This window comes from Paroedura picta, chromosome 6 (genome assembly GCF_049243985.1).
Source record: "Paroedura picta isolate Pp20150507F chromosome 6, Ppicta_v3.0, whole genome shotgun sequence".
In the NCBI taxonomy this organism is placed as follows: Eukaryota; Metazoa; Chordata; class Lepidosauria; order Squamata; family Gekkonidae; genus Paroedura; species Paroedura picta.
In genome coordinates this window covers 46,845,345-46,865,430 of record NC_135374.1, presented here as the reverse complement: position 1 = coordinate 46,865,430, position 20,086 = coordinate 46,845,345, and the positions used below count along the sequence as shown (strand labels likewise).

The 20,086-nt window shown below is 41.1% G+C and overlaps 1 protein-coding gene across 7 annotated transcripts in view; it reads right to left on the bottom strand.

Moving 5' to 3' along the window:
* The window catches only part of GBE1 (1,4-alpha-glucan branching enzyme 1), a 205,802-nt gene that overhangs the window by 142,396 nt on the left and 43,320 nt on the right, over positions 1-20,086 (bottom strand). For 6 of the 7 annotated variants that reach the window (XM_077342363.1, XM_077342357.1, XM_077342358.1 and 3 more), the window contains exons 2-3: positions 7,113-7,282; positions 2,668-2,783 (exon numbers count right to left, since the gene is read on the bottom strand). In XM_077342363.1, the coding sequence (XP_077198478.1) occupies positions 2,668-2,783; positions 7,113-7,282 (286 nt within the window). Of the gene's footprint in view, positions 1-2,667; positions 2,784-7,112; positions 7,283-8,552; positions 8,619-20,086 lie in introns of all 7 variants that reach the window. The other variant, XM_077342361.1, reaches the window with a different exon arrangement.

Sequence of the window (20,086 nt, the reverse complement as noted above, 5' to 3'; positions counted from 1 at the left end):
TAAATGCTGGTCATGGTGGCTTAGTTGTCTATATCCCAAGGGCACATTTATCACCCAATGGATAAAAATTGTTAATACAATTACATTAATGTTTTGATAAAGTATGTGAGCAAATGGTATTACAAGTACAAGTAAATTTCCAATACATTTATATTGCAAATAGTGTGAACATATATACCTGCAATTTTTGCCCATGGCGATCTCTAGGCATGTACATTATGAAATTGCCGACCCAAACATATACACAGAAATCTTAGGTTTGAGGTTGTCAACATAATTTTTCAGAATGGTAACAAAAATCCAGGATTCTTAGGCATTACAAAATCTCTCTCCTGAAGCAATTTGTGTTGTTTTTCACCTTTGGATCTAGCTGGCTACAGCATGTATGGTGCTTTTCTTTGATTTTCCAGACAATGGCATTTTCCCCTTCAAATAAGATTCTTGCAAGAGGGGCACTCTGTGCTTCCAGCCAATCACTTTTGGAGAAAAGTCAGATAACCATAGATTTTTTCCCCTCCTTCCTTCATGAAATCTGAGTTCTTTCATTTTTTGCTCTGAAAACAGACCTGGGACAGCTGGTTTGGGGGCCCATGAAATTTGATCCTTAGTGCAATTCATATGAAATGTGGTTTGTTAGTGGATAGGCAACACTGACTCTGTTACAACTTTCTTGTTGTTGGGCTGAAAAACAGCCACTTCAGTACCCCTGGAAATGTCCTCCATTCGGAATAGTGTTAGATCAGTAAGAAGGGACACGGGAGAATATGCAAAGGAACCCACTTTCATTTTGTGAAAGGAAACAGACAACAACATGGAAGAATGGCAAATGCAGATATTTCCGTGGAAAGGTAAGAAAGGGGGAGAATGGTTTTTTTTTTTTTGGGGGGGGGGTTAATGCTGTAGCCTGCCAGAGCTTGTACCACTTGACCCACATTTCAGAAACCAGTAGAGAGATGTGCAACTGCTGTACAGAGTCAGTTATTTTGGGATTCTGTAAAATCAGACCCCCTTGTTAAAAAGGCTTGCACATTACACGAGGTCTTTAGATTAGAGGGAGAAATGTGTTCTGTACAAATTTGGTACCATTATCTTTCTAAATACCTGCTCCAGATCCTTGTGCACATTCCTTATTGAAAATATTGAGCCTGAACTCCAGAAACAAACAAAAAAATCCAAGGATTTGAATAGGAAACCAGTCATGTCCTACCTCTGAAAATAATCACCCCCCCCATGAAGTCTGGATCTAAAATTAAAACAATTTTTTCTACAGCCCCCCCCAGCAATACATACCTGAACACCTTTCATATTCCATGAGTAAATGTATGTTTTCTAAAGCCTCCCTTCATATCTAAATCAGTCTACTGGGAAGCTTAATACAGCATCTGTTCTAATTCTAGTGTTTCTTACACATGAGGAGTCACCATTAAATCTTCTTATGGTTCTTTATTGGTGCACATGTTCTTCTATATTTTATTCTTTATTTTTATTTTTATATCAACTATTTTCCACATGATATATGTACATATAAATATGTTAATTTTATGTATTGATATAATTTGATTTGAATTGAGGAAGGTTTTTTTCCAAAACTATTTTCAATATATTATATAAGCAATTTCATCTTGAAAAATAAATACATAATTGACAAAGAAAATATTTAGTCAAAAGTTATCTTACTTTTTATTGCACTTTACACAGTAAAATTTCTTCTTTATATGAGCTTTCTATACTGTGTACTTCTTGCCTTATCAGGGACGCTTAAGTCAGCATTTGTACCAGTTTGTTTATACAAAATGTTTAAGTAGAAATATAGCAAGCTCAAGTGTTACATACATTCATATCATTGTTTGTTGCTACCTACAAGATTCACCTACAAGGTGCATGATTCAATGTAGTCTGTTTCCTCTTCCTGTATATAAATAACTGACTTTCTATACACAAGAATATAATCTACCATTGAATCTGGTATTGCAAAACAGGATTCCACAAATGGAATTAATTAATGGGTTAGAATTCCAGTTTACAAGCTAAGTACAAACCATTACATTGCCATACCAGATATAAGAAAAAATACCCTAAAATAATTACCTTCTCTTGAGAAGCAAGACAACAACAAAAATGCCACAAGCATGTTAAGGATTCATTCTCTCTCCCTCTCCTTCTCTCTCCCTCTCTTTCCCCTCTCCCTCTCCCTCCTCTCACACTTATTTGTTTTTTCACTTTTAACATTCACCAATGAATAGCATTATTGAGCAATAAAGTTATGTTCATGGCCATTTTGTGTATGATATATAGAGAGGCACACATTTGGAATCAAGCTTCCCAGTGCTTTCTTCCCAGATCACCTGCTCCACCTCATCCCTTCACAGGACATCTGTGAAAGTCCCAAACCACATTTGGGCTTTGACCAACAGTTCTATTTACACTTCTATTTAGACATCTTAATATCTGTTGAGAAGGCCCTATTTGGCACAAGTCCTTTTGTTTACCGGAGAGGCACAATACCTATTATTTTGATAAGAAATTTTGTAGGTGAAAATAATGATTTGCCACTCACCCTTGAACTATGACATATAAATCAGCATACCAAAGAATAACCAGTAAAAATTCCATATAAGCTTTTGGCAATGACTGCATAAAGCAAAAATATAATTGTGAAACCTGTACCTTCAATTTTGATCCATGAGACACAGGATTAACTCCATCTGGTCCTGGAGGGATGAACAACTCCCATTTGCCAAAATCCATTTTCTTATATGGGTGAGAAAATGGGTTCCAATTATCTGGAATAAAAACAAACAAACATGTATTTAAAATGCATATAAAATAGGAACATAAACCAGTATAGCATAAGACCAAGACTGTTTTCATATAACAAATCTTATCAGTTCAGTATTATCAGCCATAATTGATGGATTATTTTAATATTAACAATGGGGCTTTGGCTTTGGTCATGGGCTCTCTAGACAAAAAGGCACTTTCTGCAAACAGTGAAGACCACCAAGAACAAGTATTGTTTAGCATACTGACTATGCTGTTCTTCTCAGAATCCTTACAGGAATTCCATATTAGGACAAAAACAGTAAACTCAGTCCTCCATCTATCCAACTGGGAATGCAAGGATAATGCATCCCACACAAGGCAGCATGGAAAAGAAATTCTCTGTTGCCAATACCTCTCCCCAAACAAGCACTCTCTGTGTAGTGGTTCAACTATTATTTCTTCTTATTAAAAGATGATAGCCTTACATGTTGCATAGGTTGAAATATATTCCAGAACAAAAAGGAGGGCTAACCCTAGAGGTATGCTAGCAGAGCATTACTGTGATTCATTTAATTTTGTTGACAAGTTATCATATCACAATAATCTGCAATGTCTAGGAGTACAGTGACATTTCTGGGTAACTACCAGCTATTCTAATCGTAGAGACTGTTGTGTACAACACACATTATGCTATGTGCCTGGTAGAATTAGAATTCTACCAAGCAGTGGCAACTGAAACTGCAGACTTTCAATGTAACTTCTTACAAAGGGGTACATATTGAACTAATTACTAAATTCTGTTTCTCTGCAACTGTGAATCATGCAGCTTAATAGTCAAACTGGAAGATGACAGTCTATCCTGGATTTTTAAAGCTAAATTACAACAATGTGGTGAGGGAACAAAGGAAGTTAACCCAGGTATTGTTTTGTTAATCCCACCCTCATATTTGTTAGCCTATTAGAACTACTAGGACATTTATTGATCAAGAAAACCATCTGTAACAGCTCCGCGGAAGCGGTATAAATAAAACAGTAAGGGCCCTCAAGGAGGGTCCTGTCCGGGATGGGGAAGGGTGCCCATTGGCTCCTTCCCCTGGAGTGACAAGAGGGGTGCCCAATCGCACCCTGCCGATTAGGCCCTCCTTTGCGCCTGCCGATTGGGCCCTCCGTGTGTCAGTCCAGTGACAAGCGACCAATCACCAGCCGCAACCAATCACCAGCCGTGCGATTGCCCGCTGGCCCCAGAACTGATGAGTCGGGAGATGCAAAGCGCCTCCCAACCCGCCCATTCCCCGCTGTGCACCGCTCAGCCAGCGCAGTGTTTTAAAGATTTATGATATGCTGCCCTATATTTAGCTATGATATTTTATTTTAATTATCCGTATTTTGTTACATTAATTAATTATTATTATTATTATTATTATTATTATTATTATTATTATTATTATTATTTATTTATTTGATTTGTATGACCGCCGCTCTCGGAAACCGGCTCGCGGCGGTTCACAACATTTTAATACAAATACAATATATTAACCATTAAAATTCCCCATTAAAACCCCATTAAAACCCCATTAAAACAATGACTAAGTCACAATGATGGCGATTAAAACTATTCCCGTACAGGCCCACTGGATGAGCAGAAGGGAACGGAGGATAATTGGGCATAGGATGGAACACTCTGGGGAACCAGGTCAGTTTAGTACTGGCCTCCCCCCTCCGGGGAGAGGGGTCCGATCTTAGCCCCGGGCCATCACCCGGCCTTAGACAAACGCCTGGCGGAAGAGCTCCGTTTTGCAGGCTCTGCGGAACTCAGAGAGCTCCGACAGGGCCCGCAGCTCTTCAGGGAGCTCATTCCACCAGGTAGGGGCCAGGACCGAAAAGGCCCTGGCCCTTGTCGAGGCCAGGCGTGCCTCCCGGGGTCCTGGGACAATCATACATTGTATGATTCATTAATTCTTTCCTCAGTGTTTGGAAAGCCTTCAATCAAATTTAAATTTACTGTGATATCTGAATTCCCAGGGATTTGAGCCAATTGTCCTAGGCTATGTCCTATAACTGTATTAAGTTGTGATGGTAGTTTCAAAGTTGATTCAAGACTTCCCAAATATGGTCATACATAAAGGAAACACAGTAAAAACAAGCTGTGTTCATGCCCATTGTAGAAAATTGTATTTGGCAGGATGTCTGAACAAGTCTTGAAGAAAAGGTGTTCTAAGGAAGCTGTCTGTTCCACAAAACACTGTATTTCACAAAATCAAAAGCATCAAATGGCACTGATTTTCCTTATCAAAACATCATGACATGGTAATGCCTGAAGTGATATCCAAGGAATCTGGAATGTACAACTGAATTTTTTTGTCATATAGAACTGGGCGTTCAGATGAATTGCATAGAAATTCCTGAATTCAATACGAAGTGCAAAATGTATTATTCTTTCATTCTAAACTATCTAAAATCTATTATATAAGGTGCAAAACTAAAATAGATGACAGTTTCTTTTCACAGATATATAATCTACATTTATGGTATTCAAACCATACTAAAATGAAAAGGAAGGTGAAAGTGGTCTAAAATTAATTAAAAATATCAATAGCAGTGTGGTTTTTAAATCTTAGGGTTTTGAAGCCCAATTTCTCATGGGAAATATTGCTAAATCCATCTGAAATGAACACCACTTTTCCATTCCCTTGGTTTTACCTTTCCCTTGAGAATTAATCCATCTCTTTGATGATGAATAAAATGTATAGTGCAACTAACATGCATTTATTCATTTAGAAACTAAAAGGTTTATTTCCAATACTTTATAAACAAGTTTTATTAGAATCCGAAAATAGCTATTTTTATTTATTTTATTTAATAATATTTTTAAGGCACAACTGGCAAGCTTTGCATAAGTGGAACCTGGCAAAATCCCCTCTTCTGCACATGCAGAATCCAAGCTCTCTTTTGCCTCTGGTTAGGCCAGAAAGAAAGGCAGAATGATGAACATATGCAGCCTCACATCAGAAGCTGAGAACTAATGGACTATACAAGTATATGGTATAAAGACGGTGCATAAAAGTGGTACATCCTTTCACTGCCATCAGTGTCGTACTAAATCCTGTGTGTCCTTCTAAAGTACGTGATAGCAAATAGTTTCTCTCTTGGTAACCTCTGGGTGAGGCAAACATAATTTATATTACCAAAGTAAAGGGTTGAGGGAATCAAACATAGACCAGACTATCTTTAGTCAATTCAGCTGTATTCTTCCATCTATGGAGGATAAAACCTCTTGCATTTTTGTTTCCATTTGTTGTAAAACAAAGACACAGAGCAGTGCATGCACCTCTAACACTTTAAAATGTGGCCAGCACTTGAGTCAACACCTATTAAGGACCTTTTTGGCCCTGGCTCCAGCCTGGTGAAATGAGTTGCCGTCAGAGATCCAGGCCCCTGCAGAGTTCACAAAGTTCCAAAGAGTCTGCATGATGGCACTCTTCCACCAAGCATTTGGTTGCAAGGTTGCAATCTTAAAGGGACCCTCAGCCTGACCTTCCTGCTCAGGCTTCTGCCTGAGCTACTTCCCTGCTTCTGGGGCCAAGGGGAAGGGCTCCTTCTCCCCCTCCCCCCAGACATGGTGCGGCCTTCCCCCCGGCCCCAGAAGCTCCCTCGCGGCCTCAAGGAGGAAGCCACGGATGCCAAAATATTGGACTAACCTGAAGGTTTCTTCTCCCCACTGGGGTGAAGTCATCCTTCTAATTTTATAAGTGCAACCTCTAAAAAGTATGTTTGAGTGCTTAGGCAATAAGTTCTCTTTATATTTTTATACTTTTTAAAGTTGTTTTTACTGTTACTCTCATTTTCATAGTTTTATTTTGAGGTACTCCTACTGAGATTCATCCTAGTATTCATAGACTTACAAGGTCCTGCATTATTCCTTTCTAGAACCCTTTTGAAAGTTACTTTTCCCTCCTCTGGGTCCAGTGTAGGTAATAAGTTCCCCCCCTCCCCCAGCCAGCTGATCAGTGCCAGGGGGAGTAACTCCAAAATGGGAGACCTCCTCAGCCAAAACAGGGACCTGGTAACCCTATCTATGCTAAGTATCAGAATGTTCCATATAGTATCTTTAATGTCAGAGGGCATTGTTCATTTACGTTTCAGTGTATAACTGAACAAGTTTTTAACTAAAGATTTTAACTAAACAAGATTTTAAGATTCCAGTGAATTCTTAGATACTCAGAAGTTTGTCCTTAGAGTTATCATTTATCTAAAGGAATTAAACTGCATAATTAGAATAATGAAAACAGAATGAACTTGCAGATGTAACAAGGTAATAAGACATAATTCATATGTTGAATAATACTTACTAAAGTCACCAGTGAGAAAAACTGCTTCCGCCCCAGGAGCCCACTCCTTACAGTAGATCCCTCCATCCACAAACCTATGGATGCCAAATGTCTGGTAACTCCTTGTGAACTTGTCAAGGCCACCTTCATTTTCTTCAACATTTTTCAAAATGTGGTGAAAGACCATATACCTATGAACATAAGAACACATTTAAGGAAAATATTATAGAATACATAAGAATTCCACCTGTTTTACCCAGGGTCCAAAAAGATGTAATCTGAAAAAAAAAATTGAAGGAAATTCTATTTCAAACAAGACTTTATTTAATTACGAGCAAGAAAGCCCATTGCAACCAGAAATGCAATGGGCGCTAGGACCCAGGGGTACCGAGAGGTACAGATCTCTGTCTCTCAGTGTGCCTCACAGCAGGAGGCATAGCAGGTAATCAGGGCTGGTTTGTAAGAAGGAAGCAGGGCTGGTGTGCAGTTTGGGGCAGCTCTCTCTGTCTCTCTCTCCTTCGCAGCAGGGGCAGCTCTCTCTGTGTCTCTCTCTCCATCGCAGCAGGAGCCATAGCAGGTAATTAGGGCTCATTCTAAGAGGGAAGCATGGCTGGTCAGCAGCTTGGGGTGGCTCTCTCTGTGTCTCTCTCTGCCTCCCTCGCAGCAGGAGTGATAGGAGGGAATGAGGGTCATGTTCAGTCTGGCAGGGCTCTGTGTGTCTCTCTCTGTCTCTGGCGCGTCTGAGAGGAACGTAGCTAGCGTCCAGGGAGGGAGGGCGGGAGCTGTAGGGACAGGGCCAATCAGGGTGCAGCCAGCAATGCTGGCTGCACCCCGATTGGACCTATTCCAACTTGGACCGCCGGACATGTTCCACCCCACAGGCTGTTTCACAAATATATAGAGGAACTATGGATAAGGATTATTATACAACTCTACAATATACATATTCTAGTTAATTCCTCGCATAATCAAGTACTTACTAGCAATAAGGTTTTACAGAGAAAAAAACTAAAGCAAATCATGGAAAGTTACATTTCTGAGATATTTCAGAATACAGTACTAAATTTTTCTCAGACTAGAAGCTCCAAATGTCTCTTGAATGAATCTTGTTTTAACTGCTAAGATCCCAATGATACAAAAACACCAGAAAGCGAGTCATATTCTGCTAAATCCGATAGGCTTCAGAACATTATTAAGGAACATTTTTTCTTCATAAAACAAAAGCTAAAGCATGGCATTTCTATTGTAAGACACTCCGTTCCATCTAGTTTAAAAGGGTCATTTGTTCAAAGGAAACATCAATCACAGTGACAACTAAGATATTACACCTTGGGGAAATGCCACTTCTGAGGAGCAGACTCAGGTTTATTTAAAGCTCAGGTAAAGAGAGAGTCACTTTATACATCATATTAAGAGGCTCCTTAGATCCCATTTATTGGTTATTTCAATTGATTATATTACCTTTTACTTGCAAGGTTAAGCCTTCCCAATAGCTTTTGTTCAAGAGACCAATATTTACCTCACAGCCTATAAAAATAATGTCAGAAGAAGAAAAGCCTCAGGTTAGTGGAGATGTTCATATAATTCTCTTTTCTCAAACAGAGACCCCAGCATTACATTTGGGAAATTTGCTCACGGGTATTGTGCATCAAAATTGTTGGATGATTTCCGTAACCTCTACCGTCAGATTCTCTTATTATGCATACTACAGCAAAGCACAATCTCTTTCTTACAAGAGCCTCCAAATATAAAGTTGCCTTCTCAACAAATATGTATGACAGCTGATGGAATTTTAAAGCTTGTTACGATTTCATTTGAATGCATAAAATATGTTGAACAAGAGGGATCGAAAAAATCTGGAGAAATAAGTTCAAAACACAGCAAGAACACAATTTAGTACACCTCCCTGCTTTCTCCCCTTCTGCCTGTGTTTGCAAAGTAAGAAAGTATATGGAAGGGAACCTCTTCTGCTGCAACAGCAAGGTATATGATCAGCTGGCTCTTCACTACCCCTAAATATATATGTAATCCTGTGGGTCTGGCCCTCTGATGGATTTAGGGGGGAAAGGATATTTCATCCCTAAGAGAGAGATGTAAGAGAGTTGGGGGGGGGGGAGTCCTGAGGAATGAAGGTTCTAAGGGGGAAAGAAGAGAAACCATCAAGATTCAACTGCAGAGAACCTGAAAAAGAGCCTCAAGAGAGCTACAGCCTCCAGAACTCTGCAGCAACACAAAAAGTCCCATGAGCAACAGCACCACCACCATGACAGCCAGCCAAGACACAGTAGGTCAAGTATGAAATACTTTTCAAAGGCTTTAGAGACACAGTTAAATGCTTTGACCACCTCTTTGGTTCCAGCTTTAAGTTGTATTTTGTATAAGCTTTGTTTTGATTCTCCATCCTATTTGCCAAATTAAATGCTACATATATTTTAAATTCTACATCTGAATGGTTATAGGTAGGGTTGCCAGGTCCCTCCCAGCAATGAGTGTGGCTACAAGTACTACAAGACAGCCCTAGGCCAGTGCTGCAGCAACATTGGTGACATCACTTCCAGAGCACTTCCAGACATCCAGACATTGGGTTATAGCAATGTAGGGAGGCTCTGGTATTTAGACAAAAACTCTATAGTAGAAACCATATTTACCATAGAATTGTGTCCAATTACATCACCAAGACATGATGACATCACTGTAAGTGTACACTTAAAATGCCACCACCGTATGTGTCCCCACACTGTCACTAAATCCCCTCACTGTCCATTTGATAGGAAGCGAGAGCTAGGCAGCCCTAGTTATAGGTTACTGGAGGGGTCTCAAAATTCGGCTTGATCACCCCACTAAGAATTGGAGGGTAGTGGGAAAAGACACCATGGTTTTCTTGTCATCCCCCATCCATTAACCAACACAAAACCTATAATTTTTTCTCTTCCTCAACTGGCGTTGGTGAGAGAAACTGTGGTTACATATAAACTGAATGAATGAGGGAGATTTTCAAGTGGGTAGCCATGTTTCCCTGCAGTAGAAAAGCAAGGTTCAAGCCCACTAACACCTTAAAGTACAGCAAGATCTCAAAGGTCCCTTTCTCAAATACTATAAATGAGAGTATATTTCAATCTTGTAAAGCAGGAGCTGCTGTTGTACACATTGGACTGGACTTCGCAAAACTTTAAAAGATGGTGGGTTGAGATTTTTCAGGCCATAAAATTCACACTTGTTTTTCTAGCATTCTCTTGGAAATGCATGGAGGTTCATATCTGAAAAGAAGCAGCTACTAATGAAGACTACTCACTGGAAATACAAAAGCCAGAAAAAGTCCATTCAAATATTTTGCAGAGAAACATACTTATGAAATATTTGCCCAATGAATAGCTGTCAGTGGTTACATTGGTCTTCTTGCTGAAAATCACAGAGAAAGCATCTTCCCTCTCTTTAGCTTGAACACCATCTTCTGAATTTGTATTAACCACTGAAATCTCTTGGGGCATATGGGGCTTTTAAATCTGACTTGTCTTACCAGAAATCATTTACACTCAGTATCAAATAAAAACTGTAGAGGTGTACATGATTGTTGGTTTGTAAGGAGAGTGCACATTCACATAAATGTATTTATGTTCAGATTTTAGTAACTTCCATTAGTTCAACATTATTTAAATTTAATTTTTGATTACTTGTGTGGTATATGAAGCCTTGCTTAGTGTGAGAGCCAGCTTGGTATAGTGGTTAGGAGCACCAACTTCTAATCTAGTGAGCTAGGTTTGATTCCCTGCTCCTCCATATACAGCCAGCTGAGTGACCTTTGGCTCACCGTAGCACTATTAAAACTGTTCTGACCAAGCAGTAATATCAGGGCTCCCTCAGCCTCACCTTCCTCACAGGTGTCTGTTGCAAAGGGGGAAAGGGAAAGTGATTGTAAGCCACTTTGAGTCTCCTTTGGGTAGAGAAAAGTGGCATATAAGAAACAACTCTTCTTGCAAGCTGCTCACAAACTATTTTAGTAAAAACGTAAATAACAAAGGATGTGTTTCGTGCAAAGTGAATTAATTTTAAATACCTACTCTAATATAAATAATCTCTGTGTATATTAAAAACACACAATACGTATGGTGAAATTCAACTCCTAATCCATCAAACTTTCCCTTGCTTCTTGGCCTTGTTGACCTGGCAGTGATATCCCTCACCTGCCATGTGACTGAAGTTTTTTCCAAAGCCCCTTCTTGCCTCAATTTTATATCTATGTATATATTCTAGGGATCTGGAACATTTTCACCCACTCATCCAATCAGCCACATGCAGCTAGCAACTGCTCACAAGGTTACAGGTAAACTACTTAATTAGCATGTTGGAGCCTTTGAACTGCTGGATATCAGAGAGTCTGGGTTTGATCTTTTGATTTCATTCTACTAACAGCACAAGAGTTCTCCAGCACAAAAGAAATTCTTCTACTGGAAGAAGCCTCCCCCATGAATGGAATGGAATCATAGGCTCAAGTCCCATGTCTATTTTCAAAAATAAATATTAGTAAGGAAACTGAGTTATCCTTAAAAAGTTGCTTTCTACCTTGGTCATGTCAGCTGAAAATCCATTGATGGTGCATTTCAGGTTAGTAGAGAGAAAGAAAAATGAGAACAAAAATGAGGCAATTGTGACAAAAGATGTCATAGTGCCATTGTATACGGCACTGGTCAGACCACACCTGGAGTACTGTGTGCAGTTCTGGAGGCCTCCCTTAAGGACGTAGATAAAATTGAAAGGGTACAGAGGAGAGCGACGAAGATGATCTGGAGCCAAGGGACCAAGCCCTATGAAGATAGGTTGAGGGACCTGGGAATGTTCAGCCTGGAGAAAAGGAGGTTGAGAGGGGACATGATAGCCCTCTTTACATATTTGAAAGGTTGTCACTTGGAGGAGGGCAGTATGCTGTTTCCGCTGGCTGCAGAGGAGAGGACATGCAGTAATGGGTTTAAACTACAAGTACAACAATATAGGCTAGATATCAGGAAAACATTTTTCACAGTCAGAGTAGTTCAGCAGTGGAATAGGCTGCCTAAGGAGGTGGTGAGCTCCCCCTCACTGGCAGTCTTCAAGCAACGGTTGGATACACACTTTTCTTGGATGCTTTAGGATGCTTAGGGCTGATCCTGCATAGAGCAGGGGGTTGGACTAGATGGCCTGTACGGCCCCTTCCAATTCTATGATTCTATGAAAATTGTATACATGTTTTTGTTTCTGTACTTTGTTTCTAATTTTCATATCCCCCCTCTTGTGGGTACCAAACATACAATTCTGAAGATTAATGATCTTAAAACTGGTAGACAAGTACTGAGGGAAAGTCATTTGCTTCCCAATAGAATCTGAAAAATACAAAAATGAGAGTTGTCAGTATTGTAATGGTCAGATCCTCCTGCCTTATCTTTCTAGCCTACCTTATGTGAAACCTTTTTACTCATTCAAGGACCCTATCACCCTCCACACCTCTTTCACACAGGGTTGGAGTTCCAGTAGGTCAGGCAGACACAGTTCACCACCCACCTTGCCTATTTTGAAAAAGAAAGCCCTTCACCCTTTCACACACTAGGTTTCAGAGATCCCCCAAGTAAAGGGTGCTCTTTAACAACCTCCCTCACACAGACACAGCACAGAATTGGGAATTAAGTACTGCTTAAATCACACATTGCCACCATTTACTCATATCCTACTATAATCACCAAGACTATATGTGTGGCATATATGTGTGGGCTGATATGTGTGCTTCTTTCCCTGAGACCACACTCATCCAGTGTACACGGTTAAACAAGTGAATGTTTATATTTTGATTTGAACACAACATTTGAGTGAATTATATAGAGACTAGGGGCAAAGCCCGTTGTCTCCAAGAATACAACGGGCACTAGAGCTTGGCAGTGGGAATAGGAAGGGGAGGAGTTGTCCTGTCTGTAAGGGAATGGGGTTGTCATGTGTGTTGTGTGGGAGGTTGTGGTGGCATGGTGGTAAATGAGGCCATGGGTGTGGAGATATGGGTGTCAAGAACCTGTGGTGTGGAATGTTAGTTGATTGTGGGAGAGGACTGACCTTTGGGAATTGTGGCATAGTGGTTACAGATAAGCTTTCCAGAGCCATGTCCTCAGATATGTGAAGGGAAAATCAGACTGGAGACTCTTCTTAGGGGAAGATTACATGGCAACCAATTCCCCCCAGTTCTGCGTCATTTCCCTTCTTGTGTGAATTAGGCCACATTCACCGAAATGCCCCTCTGCCCTAATACACATAGGGTAGTCACAGTACACAGGTGTCCACCCAGTTCCTTCTGTCTCCCATATTTTCACTGTTGGTAAAATTTTAAGTGCCCACATGCTTCTTTCATGGTTGCTCCTTAGAAGAACGGATTTTTGTACCCAATTGCTTACTACCCAAAGGAGTCTCAATGTGGTTTAAAAACACCTTTTCCATTTGTTTCTCCACAATAGTCAACCCGTGAGGTATGTGGGACTGTGAGAGATCTGAGAGAACTGGGAATGGGCCGCAGTGACCCAGCAGGCCTCAGGTGTCTCAAAGCATTTTCCAATCGTCTTCCCCTTCTCTCCCCATAGCAGACTCCCCATGAGGGAGGTGGGGTAGCGAGCCTCACAGGGAAGCTGGCAACCCTTAGGAAGACTGTCTGTGCACAGCAGTCTTGACCTTAGTAAGGTTTTTAATACAGTTTTTTTATTTACCAGGCCAAGGTTATTTGCCAGTTACTATTTCAGTGACGATGTGTCTCCCGACATTTACTTGTTCTCTATTTAGTTTCAGGCTGTAAATATTTATTTAGATCTTCCTGCACTTTCCAGACTCACAGGACTGATGCTGGTCTGCCTGTCTGCGCCCCAGAATACAAACAGTTGCTGATAAGGGCTGGCCATAACCCATAGGCCAGGAGGGACACTCCTGCACCACTCCCTCCCAACTGCAGGCAAAAATGGCTCATTTGAAGGCTGGACTTTGAGGCATTGAACGATTTTGAAGTCCCACCTCCAAACCTCCAGGAATATTTCCAACCCAGGGGTAGCCAATCTACAGGTGTGGCCTGGAGAGCTCCTGGAATTACAGCTCAGCTGCAGAGTATAAAGATCAGCTCCCCAGGCAGAAAGCGCTACTTTGGACAGGGTTGTGGTAGAGAAAAAACATTTAATGCTTCCCACACAGGTTGTTGTTGAATTGAAAGACTTGAAGCCTACTGCACAGGGTTGTTGTGCAGATGAAACAGGAGACAAAAGAGCCAGCTTCCTCTGCAGAATAACACTGTGCAGTGGCCTCAAATCTGCAGAGAGTTGCAAAGAAGAAATAAACATGGCTTGGCTGTGTCTAACCCCCGGCCAGAGCAGTATTTTATGTGAGAAGGGGCTTTTTTGTAGCCTCCGTGTCAGCCAACTATTTGGCAGAAGGGGAAATTCCCCCCCCTCAAAAGGAATGCCCCTCAGGCTCCCCTGCGTTGCTCTTGGAAAGGCCTCCCTCCCCTCAGTCAGGGCCTATCAGAGGCTCCTTCGCAGCAGGCCTGAAAGGGGGGGGGAGAGGGAGCACTCTACAGCCTCCTGCCAGCTCTGTCAGGGTTCTGAGGCAATTTACAGTTGGACATGGCAGTTAGGACAGCCTTGGGGCGAAAAGGGCTGGCACAGCCTGTCCAAGCCTCTGTTCTCATCCCCCTTGGCAGCCCTACTGACCTCCTCTCCCTTTGGTGGTCAGGAGCAGACTGGCAGCCAGACTGGGGTGGGTGAATGGAATTTTGGTCTGTCCTGGTGAGGGGCCAATAGGAAGGCACTTTGCGCGCCTCCCCATTGGCTGCTTGGCCCTGGATGGACACTTCGCGGCTCCTGATTGGGCCATCTGCGTTTTTATCCTGGATAGGGCCCGCCCTAACTCCTCCCCAGGTGGCCTTACTCTTTTATTTAATAGGACCCTGTCCTATTTAAAGATTACAAAGTTTTTTAAAAGATGGCCTATTGAACCACTGCCCTATTTGGGATTCTTTGTTAAAAGTTGGCTTTCAATAAGAGATCGGTTGCTGTTACATTACTCATTGACTCAAGCCAATGTTTTTTTTTTCCTCAGCCAGCTCTGATTCCAAATAATGGCTGGTTAACTATTCTTCTTGCCAATATTCCATCAGCTTCCTCCCATCAGCTCTTACAGAGAAGCGAACCTAATTTGCTAATGACTCTAATTTTGTGAGAATTATATGATGAAACTCATTGTTAGCAGTGGATTTCCCCCTCTAAAAACAAGGTGCACCTATCTATACAAATGCTGTATATGTTTGATTTGATCTTCTTAAGGATCTCTGTTTTGCCTATGATGTATGGCTATAAGCAGTATTGTCAGAATCCCTCAAAACCTGTTCCACACAATAAATATACTTTCATAGAATCATAGAGCTGTAAGGGGGCATACAGGACATCTAGTCCAAACCTTGATCAATGCAGGATCAGCTTAAAGCATCCATGATAAATAGCTATCCAGTCACTGTTTGAAGACCCCCTTCTGAGGGAGAGCCCACCACTTCTTTAGGCATCTGATTCCACTGCTTAACTACTTTGACTGTGAAAATTTCCCCACAGATACCTTTCTACATGTAGTTTAAACCCATAACTGCAGGTCCTATCCTCTGCTGACAACAGGAACTGTTCCCTGCCCTCCTCTAAGTGAAAAACTTTCAAATACTTCAAGACAGCAATCATATCCCCTCTCAACCTTTTCTCTTCTCAAGGCTAAATATTCCCAAATCCCTCATCATTACCTCATAGGGCTTGGTCCCCAAAGCCCAGATAATCCTCATTGTTCTCCTGTGAACCCTCTCAGTTTTGTCCATGTCCTTTTTTGCTGCACACATTACTCCAGCTGCAGTCTAACTAATGTGGTATACAGAGGGACTATGACATCTTGTAATTTTGATGTGGTGCCTCTATTGATAAAGTTCAAGACTGCATTTGCCTTCTTTAGTGCTACATCACACTGTCTGCTCATATTTAGCTCTCATTCATACACACTCTTGCCCAGTACCCATACTTCTCATTTTTGTAACCCAGATGTAGAACTCTGCACTTACTCTTATTGAATTGCATCTTGTTCTCATTTGCTCACTTTTCCAGCTTGTTCAGATTTTATTAAACTCTATATTTCTTTCTTCTAGGCAACTGGCTACTCCTCCCATTTTGGTGTCATCTGCAAACTTAATGAGTAGTCCCTCCACCTCTTCATCCAGATCACTGTTAAAATGTTGAAAAGTACCAGACCCAATACTGAGTCCTGTGGCACTCCATTACTATCCTCCCTTCAATATGATGAAATACCACTGACAACTACTTTTTGGGTGCAGATTTCTAACCAGCTCCCTATCCACCTGATCATACAAAAATCCAGTCTGCAGTCTTCCAGTTTACCCATCAGAACATAATGGGGAACCTTGTCAAAAGCCTTACTGTAAACAACATCAACTGAGCTTCAGCAGTCTAGTAACCCCTTCATACAGTCAAAGAAGAAAACTAGGGTTGTCTGGCATGACCTGTTGCAGAATCCTTGCTGACTTCCCCGGATCAACAAATTGTTCTTTAGATATTTAAAGTCTGTTATATTATCTTCCCTGCAAATGAGGTCAGACTCACAGGCCTGTAGTTTCCCTGGTCATCTCTCCTCCTTTTTTTGAAGACTGGGATAACATTCATTCTCCTCCAATCTTCTGGCACATCTCCAGTCCTCCAAGAGATCCTAAAGATGATATACAAAGGTTCCACAAGCTCTCCATAAAGTTCTTTGAGCATTCTCGCATGTACACCATCTGGTCCATGGGATCTGAACTCATCCAATGCAGCCTGGTGCTTCTTGACAACCTCTCTGTCCATGTCAATCAACCACACAAACACTATACCCTGTCTACTACATCCCTAGATATATATTTTTCTTCCAGGGAAAAACAAAGGCAAAATAAGTACTGAGCCTTTCTGATTTCTCTTTCCTCTATCAGAGTCTCTCCATCTTCACCAAACTGAAGGCCTATTGCCTCATTTACGTTTGCTTCTCACACAACTGAAGCAGCTTTTTGAGTTATAGTTGCCTTCCCTGGCCAGTCTCAGTTCACAATGAGCTTTGGCCTATTTAATGGCAGACCTGCAGTGCCTAGGAACCTGCAGATACTCTTCTTTAGAGGTCTGTCTTTCCCTCCATTTCTTGAACATTTCATTTTTCTTCCTTAGCTGCTCCTGAAGTTCTCTGTTCATCCAAATAGACTTATTGGATCCCCTATCACACTGGGGGAGGGCTGGGGACTGGGGGGGAGGGGAGAGGGAAGCCCAGGGACTGGGGGAGGGGGTAGAGGGAGGTGCTTCTGTAAGCTTCTGAAACAGAAACAATGTCATAGTGATTAATTATTTCTGAGAATTTTAAAGAAAAGTTTAAACTGTGATACTTTTCTTTCCTGACATTTCAAATCAGCAACAGTTTATTCTAGTTGAGACAAATGCTAATGAGTCATTAAAATTTACTTTTAATTAATAATTATTTCATCCTGTACATATTTTCTTGAAACAATATAAAACCAATCCTGAAGCAGTTTCTCTGTATATTTCTGAAGATCAAACAATAAGGCTGGTAGATTTTGAATGGGACAAGACAATCACTGCAGCTCAATAGCCAACAAATGCTGTGATTTATAGATATTTATAGTAGAACTAGTAATATAGCCCGCTGTATGAGGAATACAGCGGGCGCTAGGAACTTACAACTAAGGCGGTGGTCCTCTGGGTCGGCTCTCTGGGTCGGCGGCTGTTTGAGGGGGCGGCCTGACGCAGTGAGAGGCGCTTTGCGCAGTTGCTGGGGCTGGGAATCAGAGGGACCAATCGGCAGGTGCTTCACACCTGCTGATTGGTCCCTCCGATTGTCTGTCCAGAGGAAGGGTCCAATCCAGACCCTTCCTCATCACGGACACATCCCGCCCCAGAACCCCTTAGCGATTTATTTAGTCCGCGGCGCCGCGGGTGTTTAGATAGGATGGGATCTCAAAAGTTGCTTTGAAAATAAATTGTGCAGTCTAGCATTCTGTTTGCTACTCTTTTGCCCTACTGGCAGGATCCCTATGCTTTGAACACACACCTGGCAAGTAAAAACATTCAGCAAGTGATTCCTATCACTGCATTTTTGCTTGGAGCAATGGTATACACTTTAGAATCCCAGCATACTGTAAAACCTATGAAAAATATAAATCCAGGAAGGAAAGGGGGACAGCTATAGGTGCAACTGTGTTTCAAGTACCTATGCTTTACTGCCTTCTCAAGATATCAAATTCCGTTTATAAAGTGATTCATAATTATGCTTCTGATACAGTTAAAAGGTTCATTGTACATTAACATAAGATCACAAATCAGAGTAAGCCAAAATGATTTGTAGCATGTTGGTAATCTTGATGACTGCAGAAGCTGATCATCTGTGAAAGGACTTAGATCAAGTTTATTAGAGATTTGGCAGCCATGTCTGAGCAGCAGTACAATATAATGGAACAACAGTGCTCAGACTCCTGCACTGCCGCTCTTAAAGAGTGGCTCTAACCTACCTTTAAGAGCAAAGTGTCTCCATTCACTCGGCTGCTGGATTGCATACAACAATGGCATCTCTATAACTTCTTGCAGTTTGCAATCCTTAAAATAAGATACTTATTTTTTTCTGAAAACATCTGAGATCTGAGTTCCCTGACACAATCTTAATCTATAAATTAGGAAAACTATGTATTTGTGTCTCAGAAAGAAAAAATGTACCACAGAAACTTCAATGGCAAAAGTTACTGAGTCACCACCATGAAAATGCAGAAGTGACATACCAATCACTGCAGCAATTACAGCCAGTTATAAGATAATGGTGCAAAATGACTGAGTAGAATCCATTAAGCCCCTTTGTCACACATTAAAGAACTAACCTGCATTTATGAATGCCCAAAAGGGTCAACTTCCATCATGCTCTTTAGTACCCAATATATGCATCAAGAGGCAATCCACCTTCATGTCATTATGCTTTCCCTGCAACTACAAGTCCAGGGAAAACAAGTTGGGAGGGTAAATTGCGGATTCCAAGACATGGATTCTCCATTGTGAGAAGAAGGAAAGTAAATGGATTGTTAATGGCAAAAGAGCAGTTTTTCTGCATTAGACACTTCTTCTGCATTTATTATTAGACTTATAGGATTGCCCCTCTCAGCTCAGAGGTAAAATCTGTAACCAGCATCCTATTTTCCCCACAGTGGAAAACCAGATGTCTTCTGGAGACTTATAAGAAAGTAAGGCACAAGGCCAAAGACCTCTCAGCAACTAGCATTCAAAGGTATCTGATTATGGAGATTCCATGTAGACATTGTGGCTAAATCTTGTTACATTTTCTGTGGATAGCAGGGTTTTCTGGGATACAAAAAGGTATTTTCATCAGAGTATATATATTTAAAAAAGACATTCTGAAACCTCAAACTCAAAAAAAAGATATTTTCATTAATTAAAATGCATTGCCCATTCCTGTAGGCACACACAACCACACTAAGTACCGACTGTGTGAGCTTGAAAAGTAATGTGGATTATAGAGGAAATGGGAGGGAGGAATGGGGGGGGGGATCATTATTAAGTGGGAGAATCTTCAATGTGTCAATAAGTAAAATTAATGGGAAGGAAAAGATGTAAAAGAGCTCCTGAAAACTAGTTGCCAGAACTATTGTTTTTGTCCTGCTTGTGAGATTCTCAACTATTACTGGAGACAACACAACTTTTTTTACAGTACAATCCAATATCGTGTTTGTTTGTTTGTTTATTTATTGGACTTTTATCCCGCCACACCCAGACAAGCTGGCTCATGGTGGCTCACAACATAAAACATAAAAACTCATAAAATGCACTATAAGAACAACACAGTTGGTGATCACACAATCCCACGTTAGGCCCATAATCTTCAGTCATTTGTTCACAGCTGTGACAACCAGATGTAAATCTGGG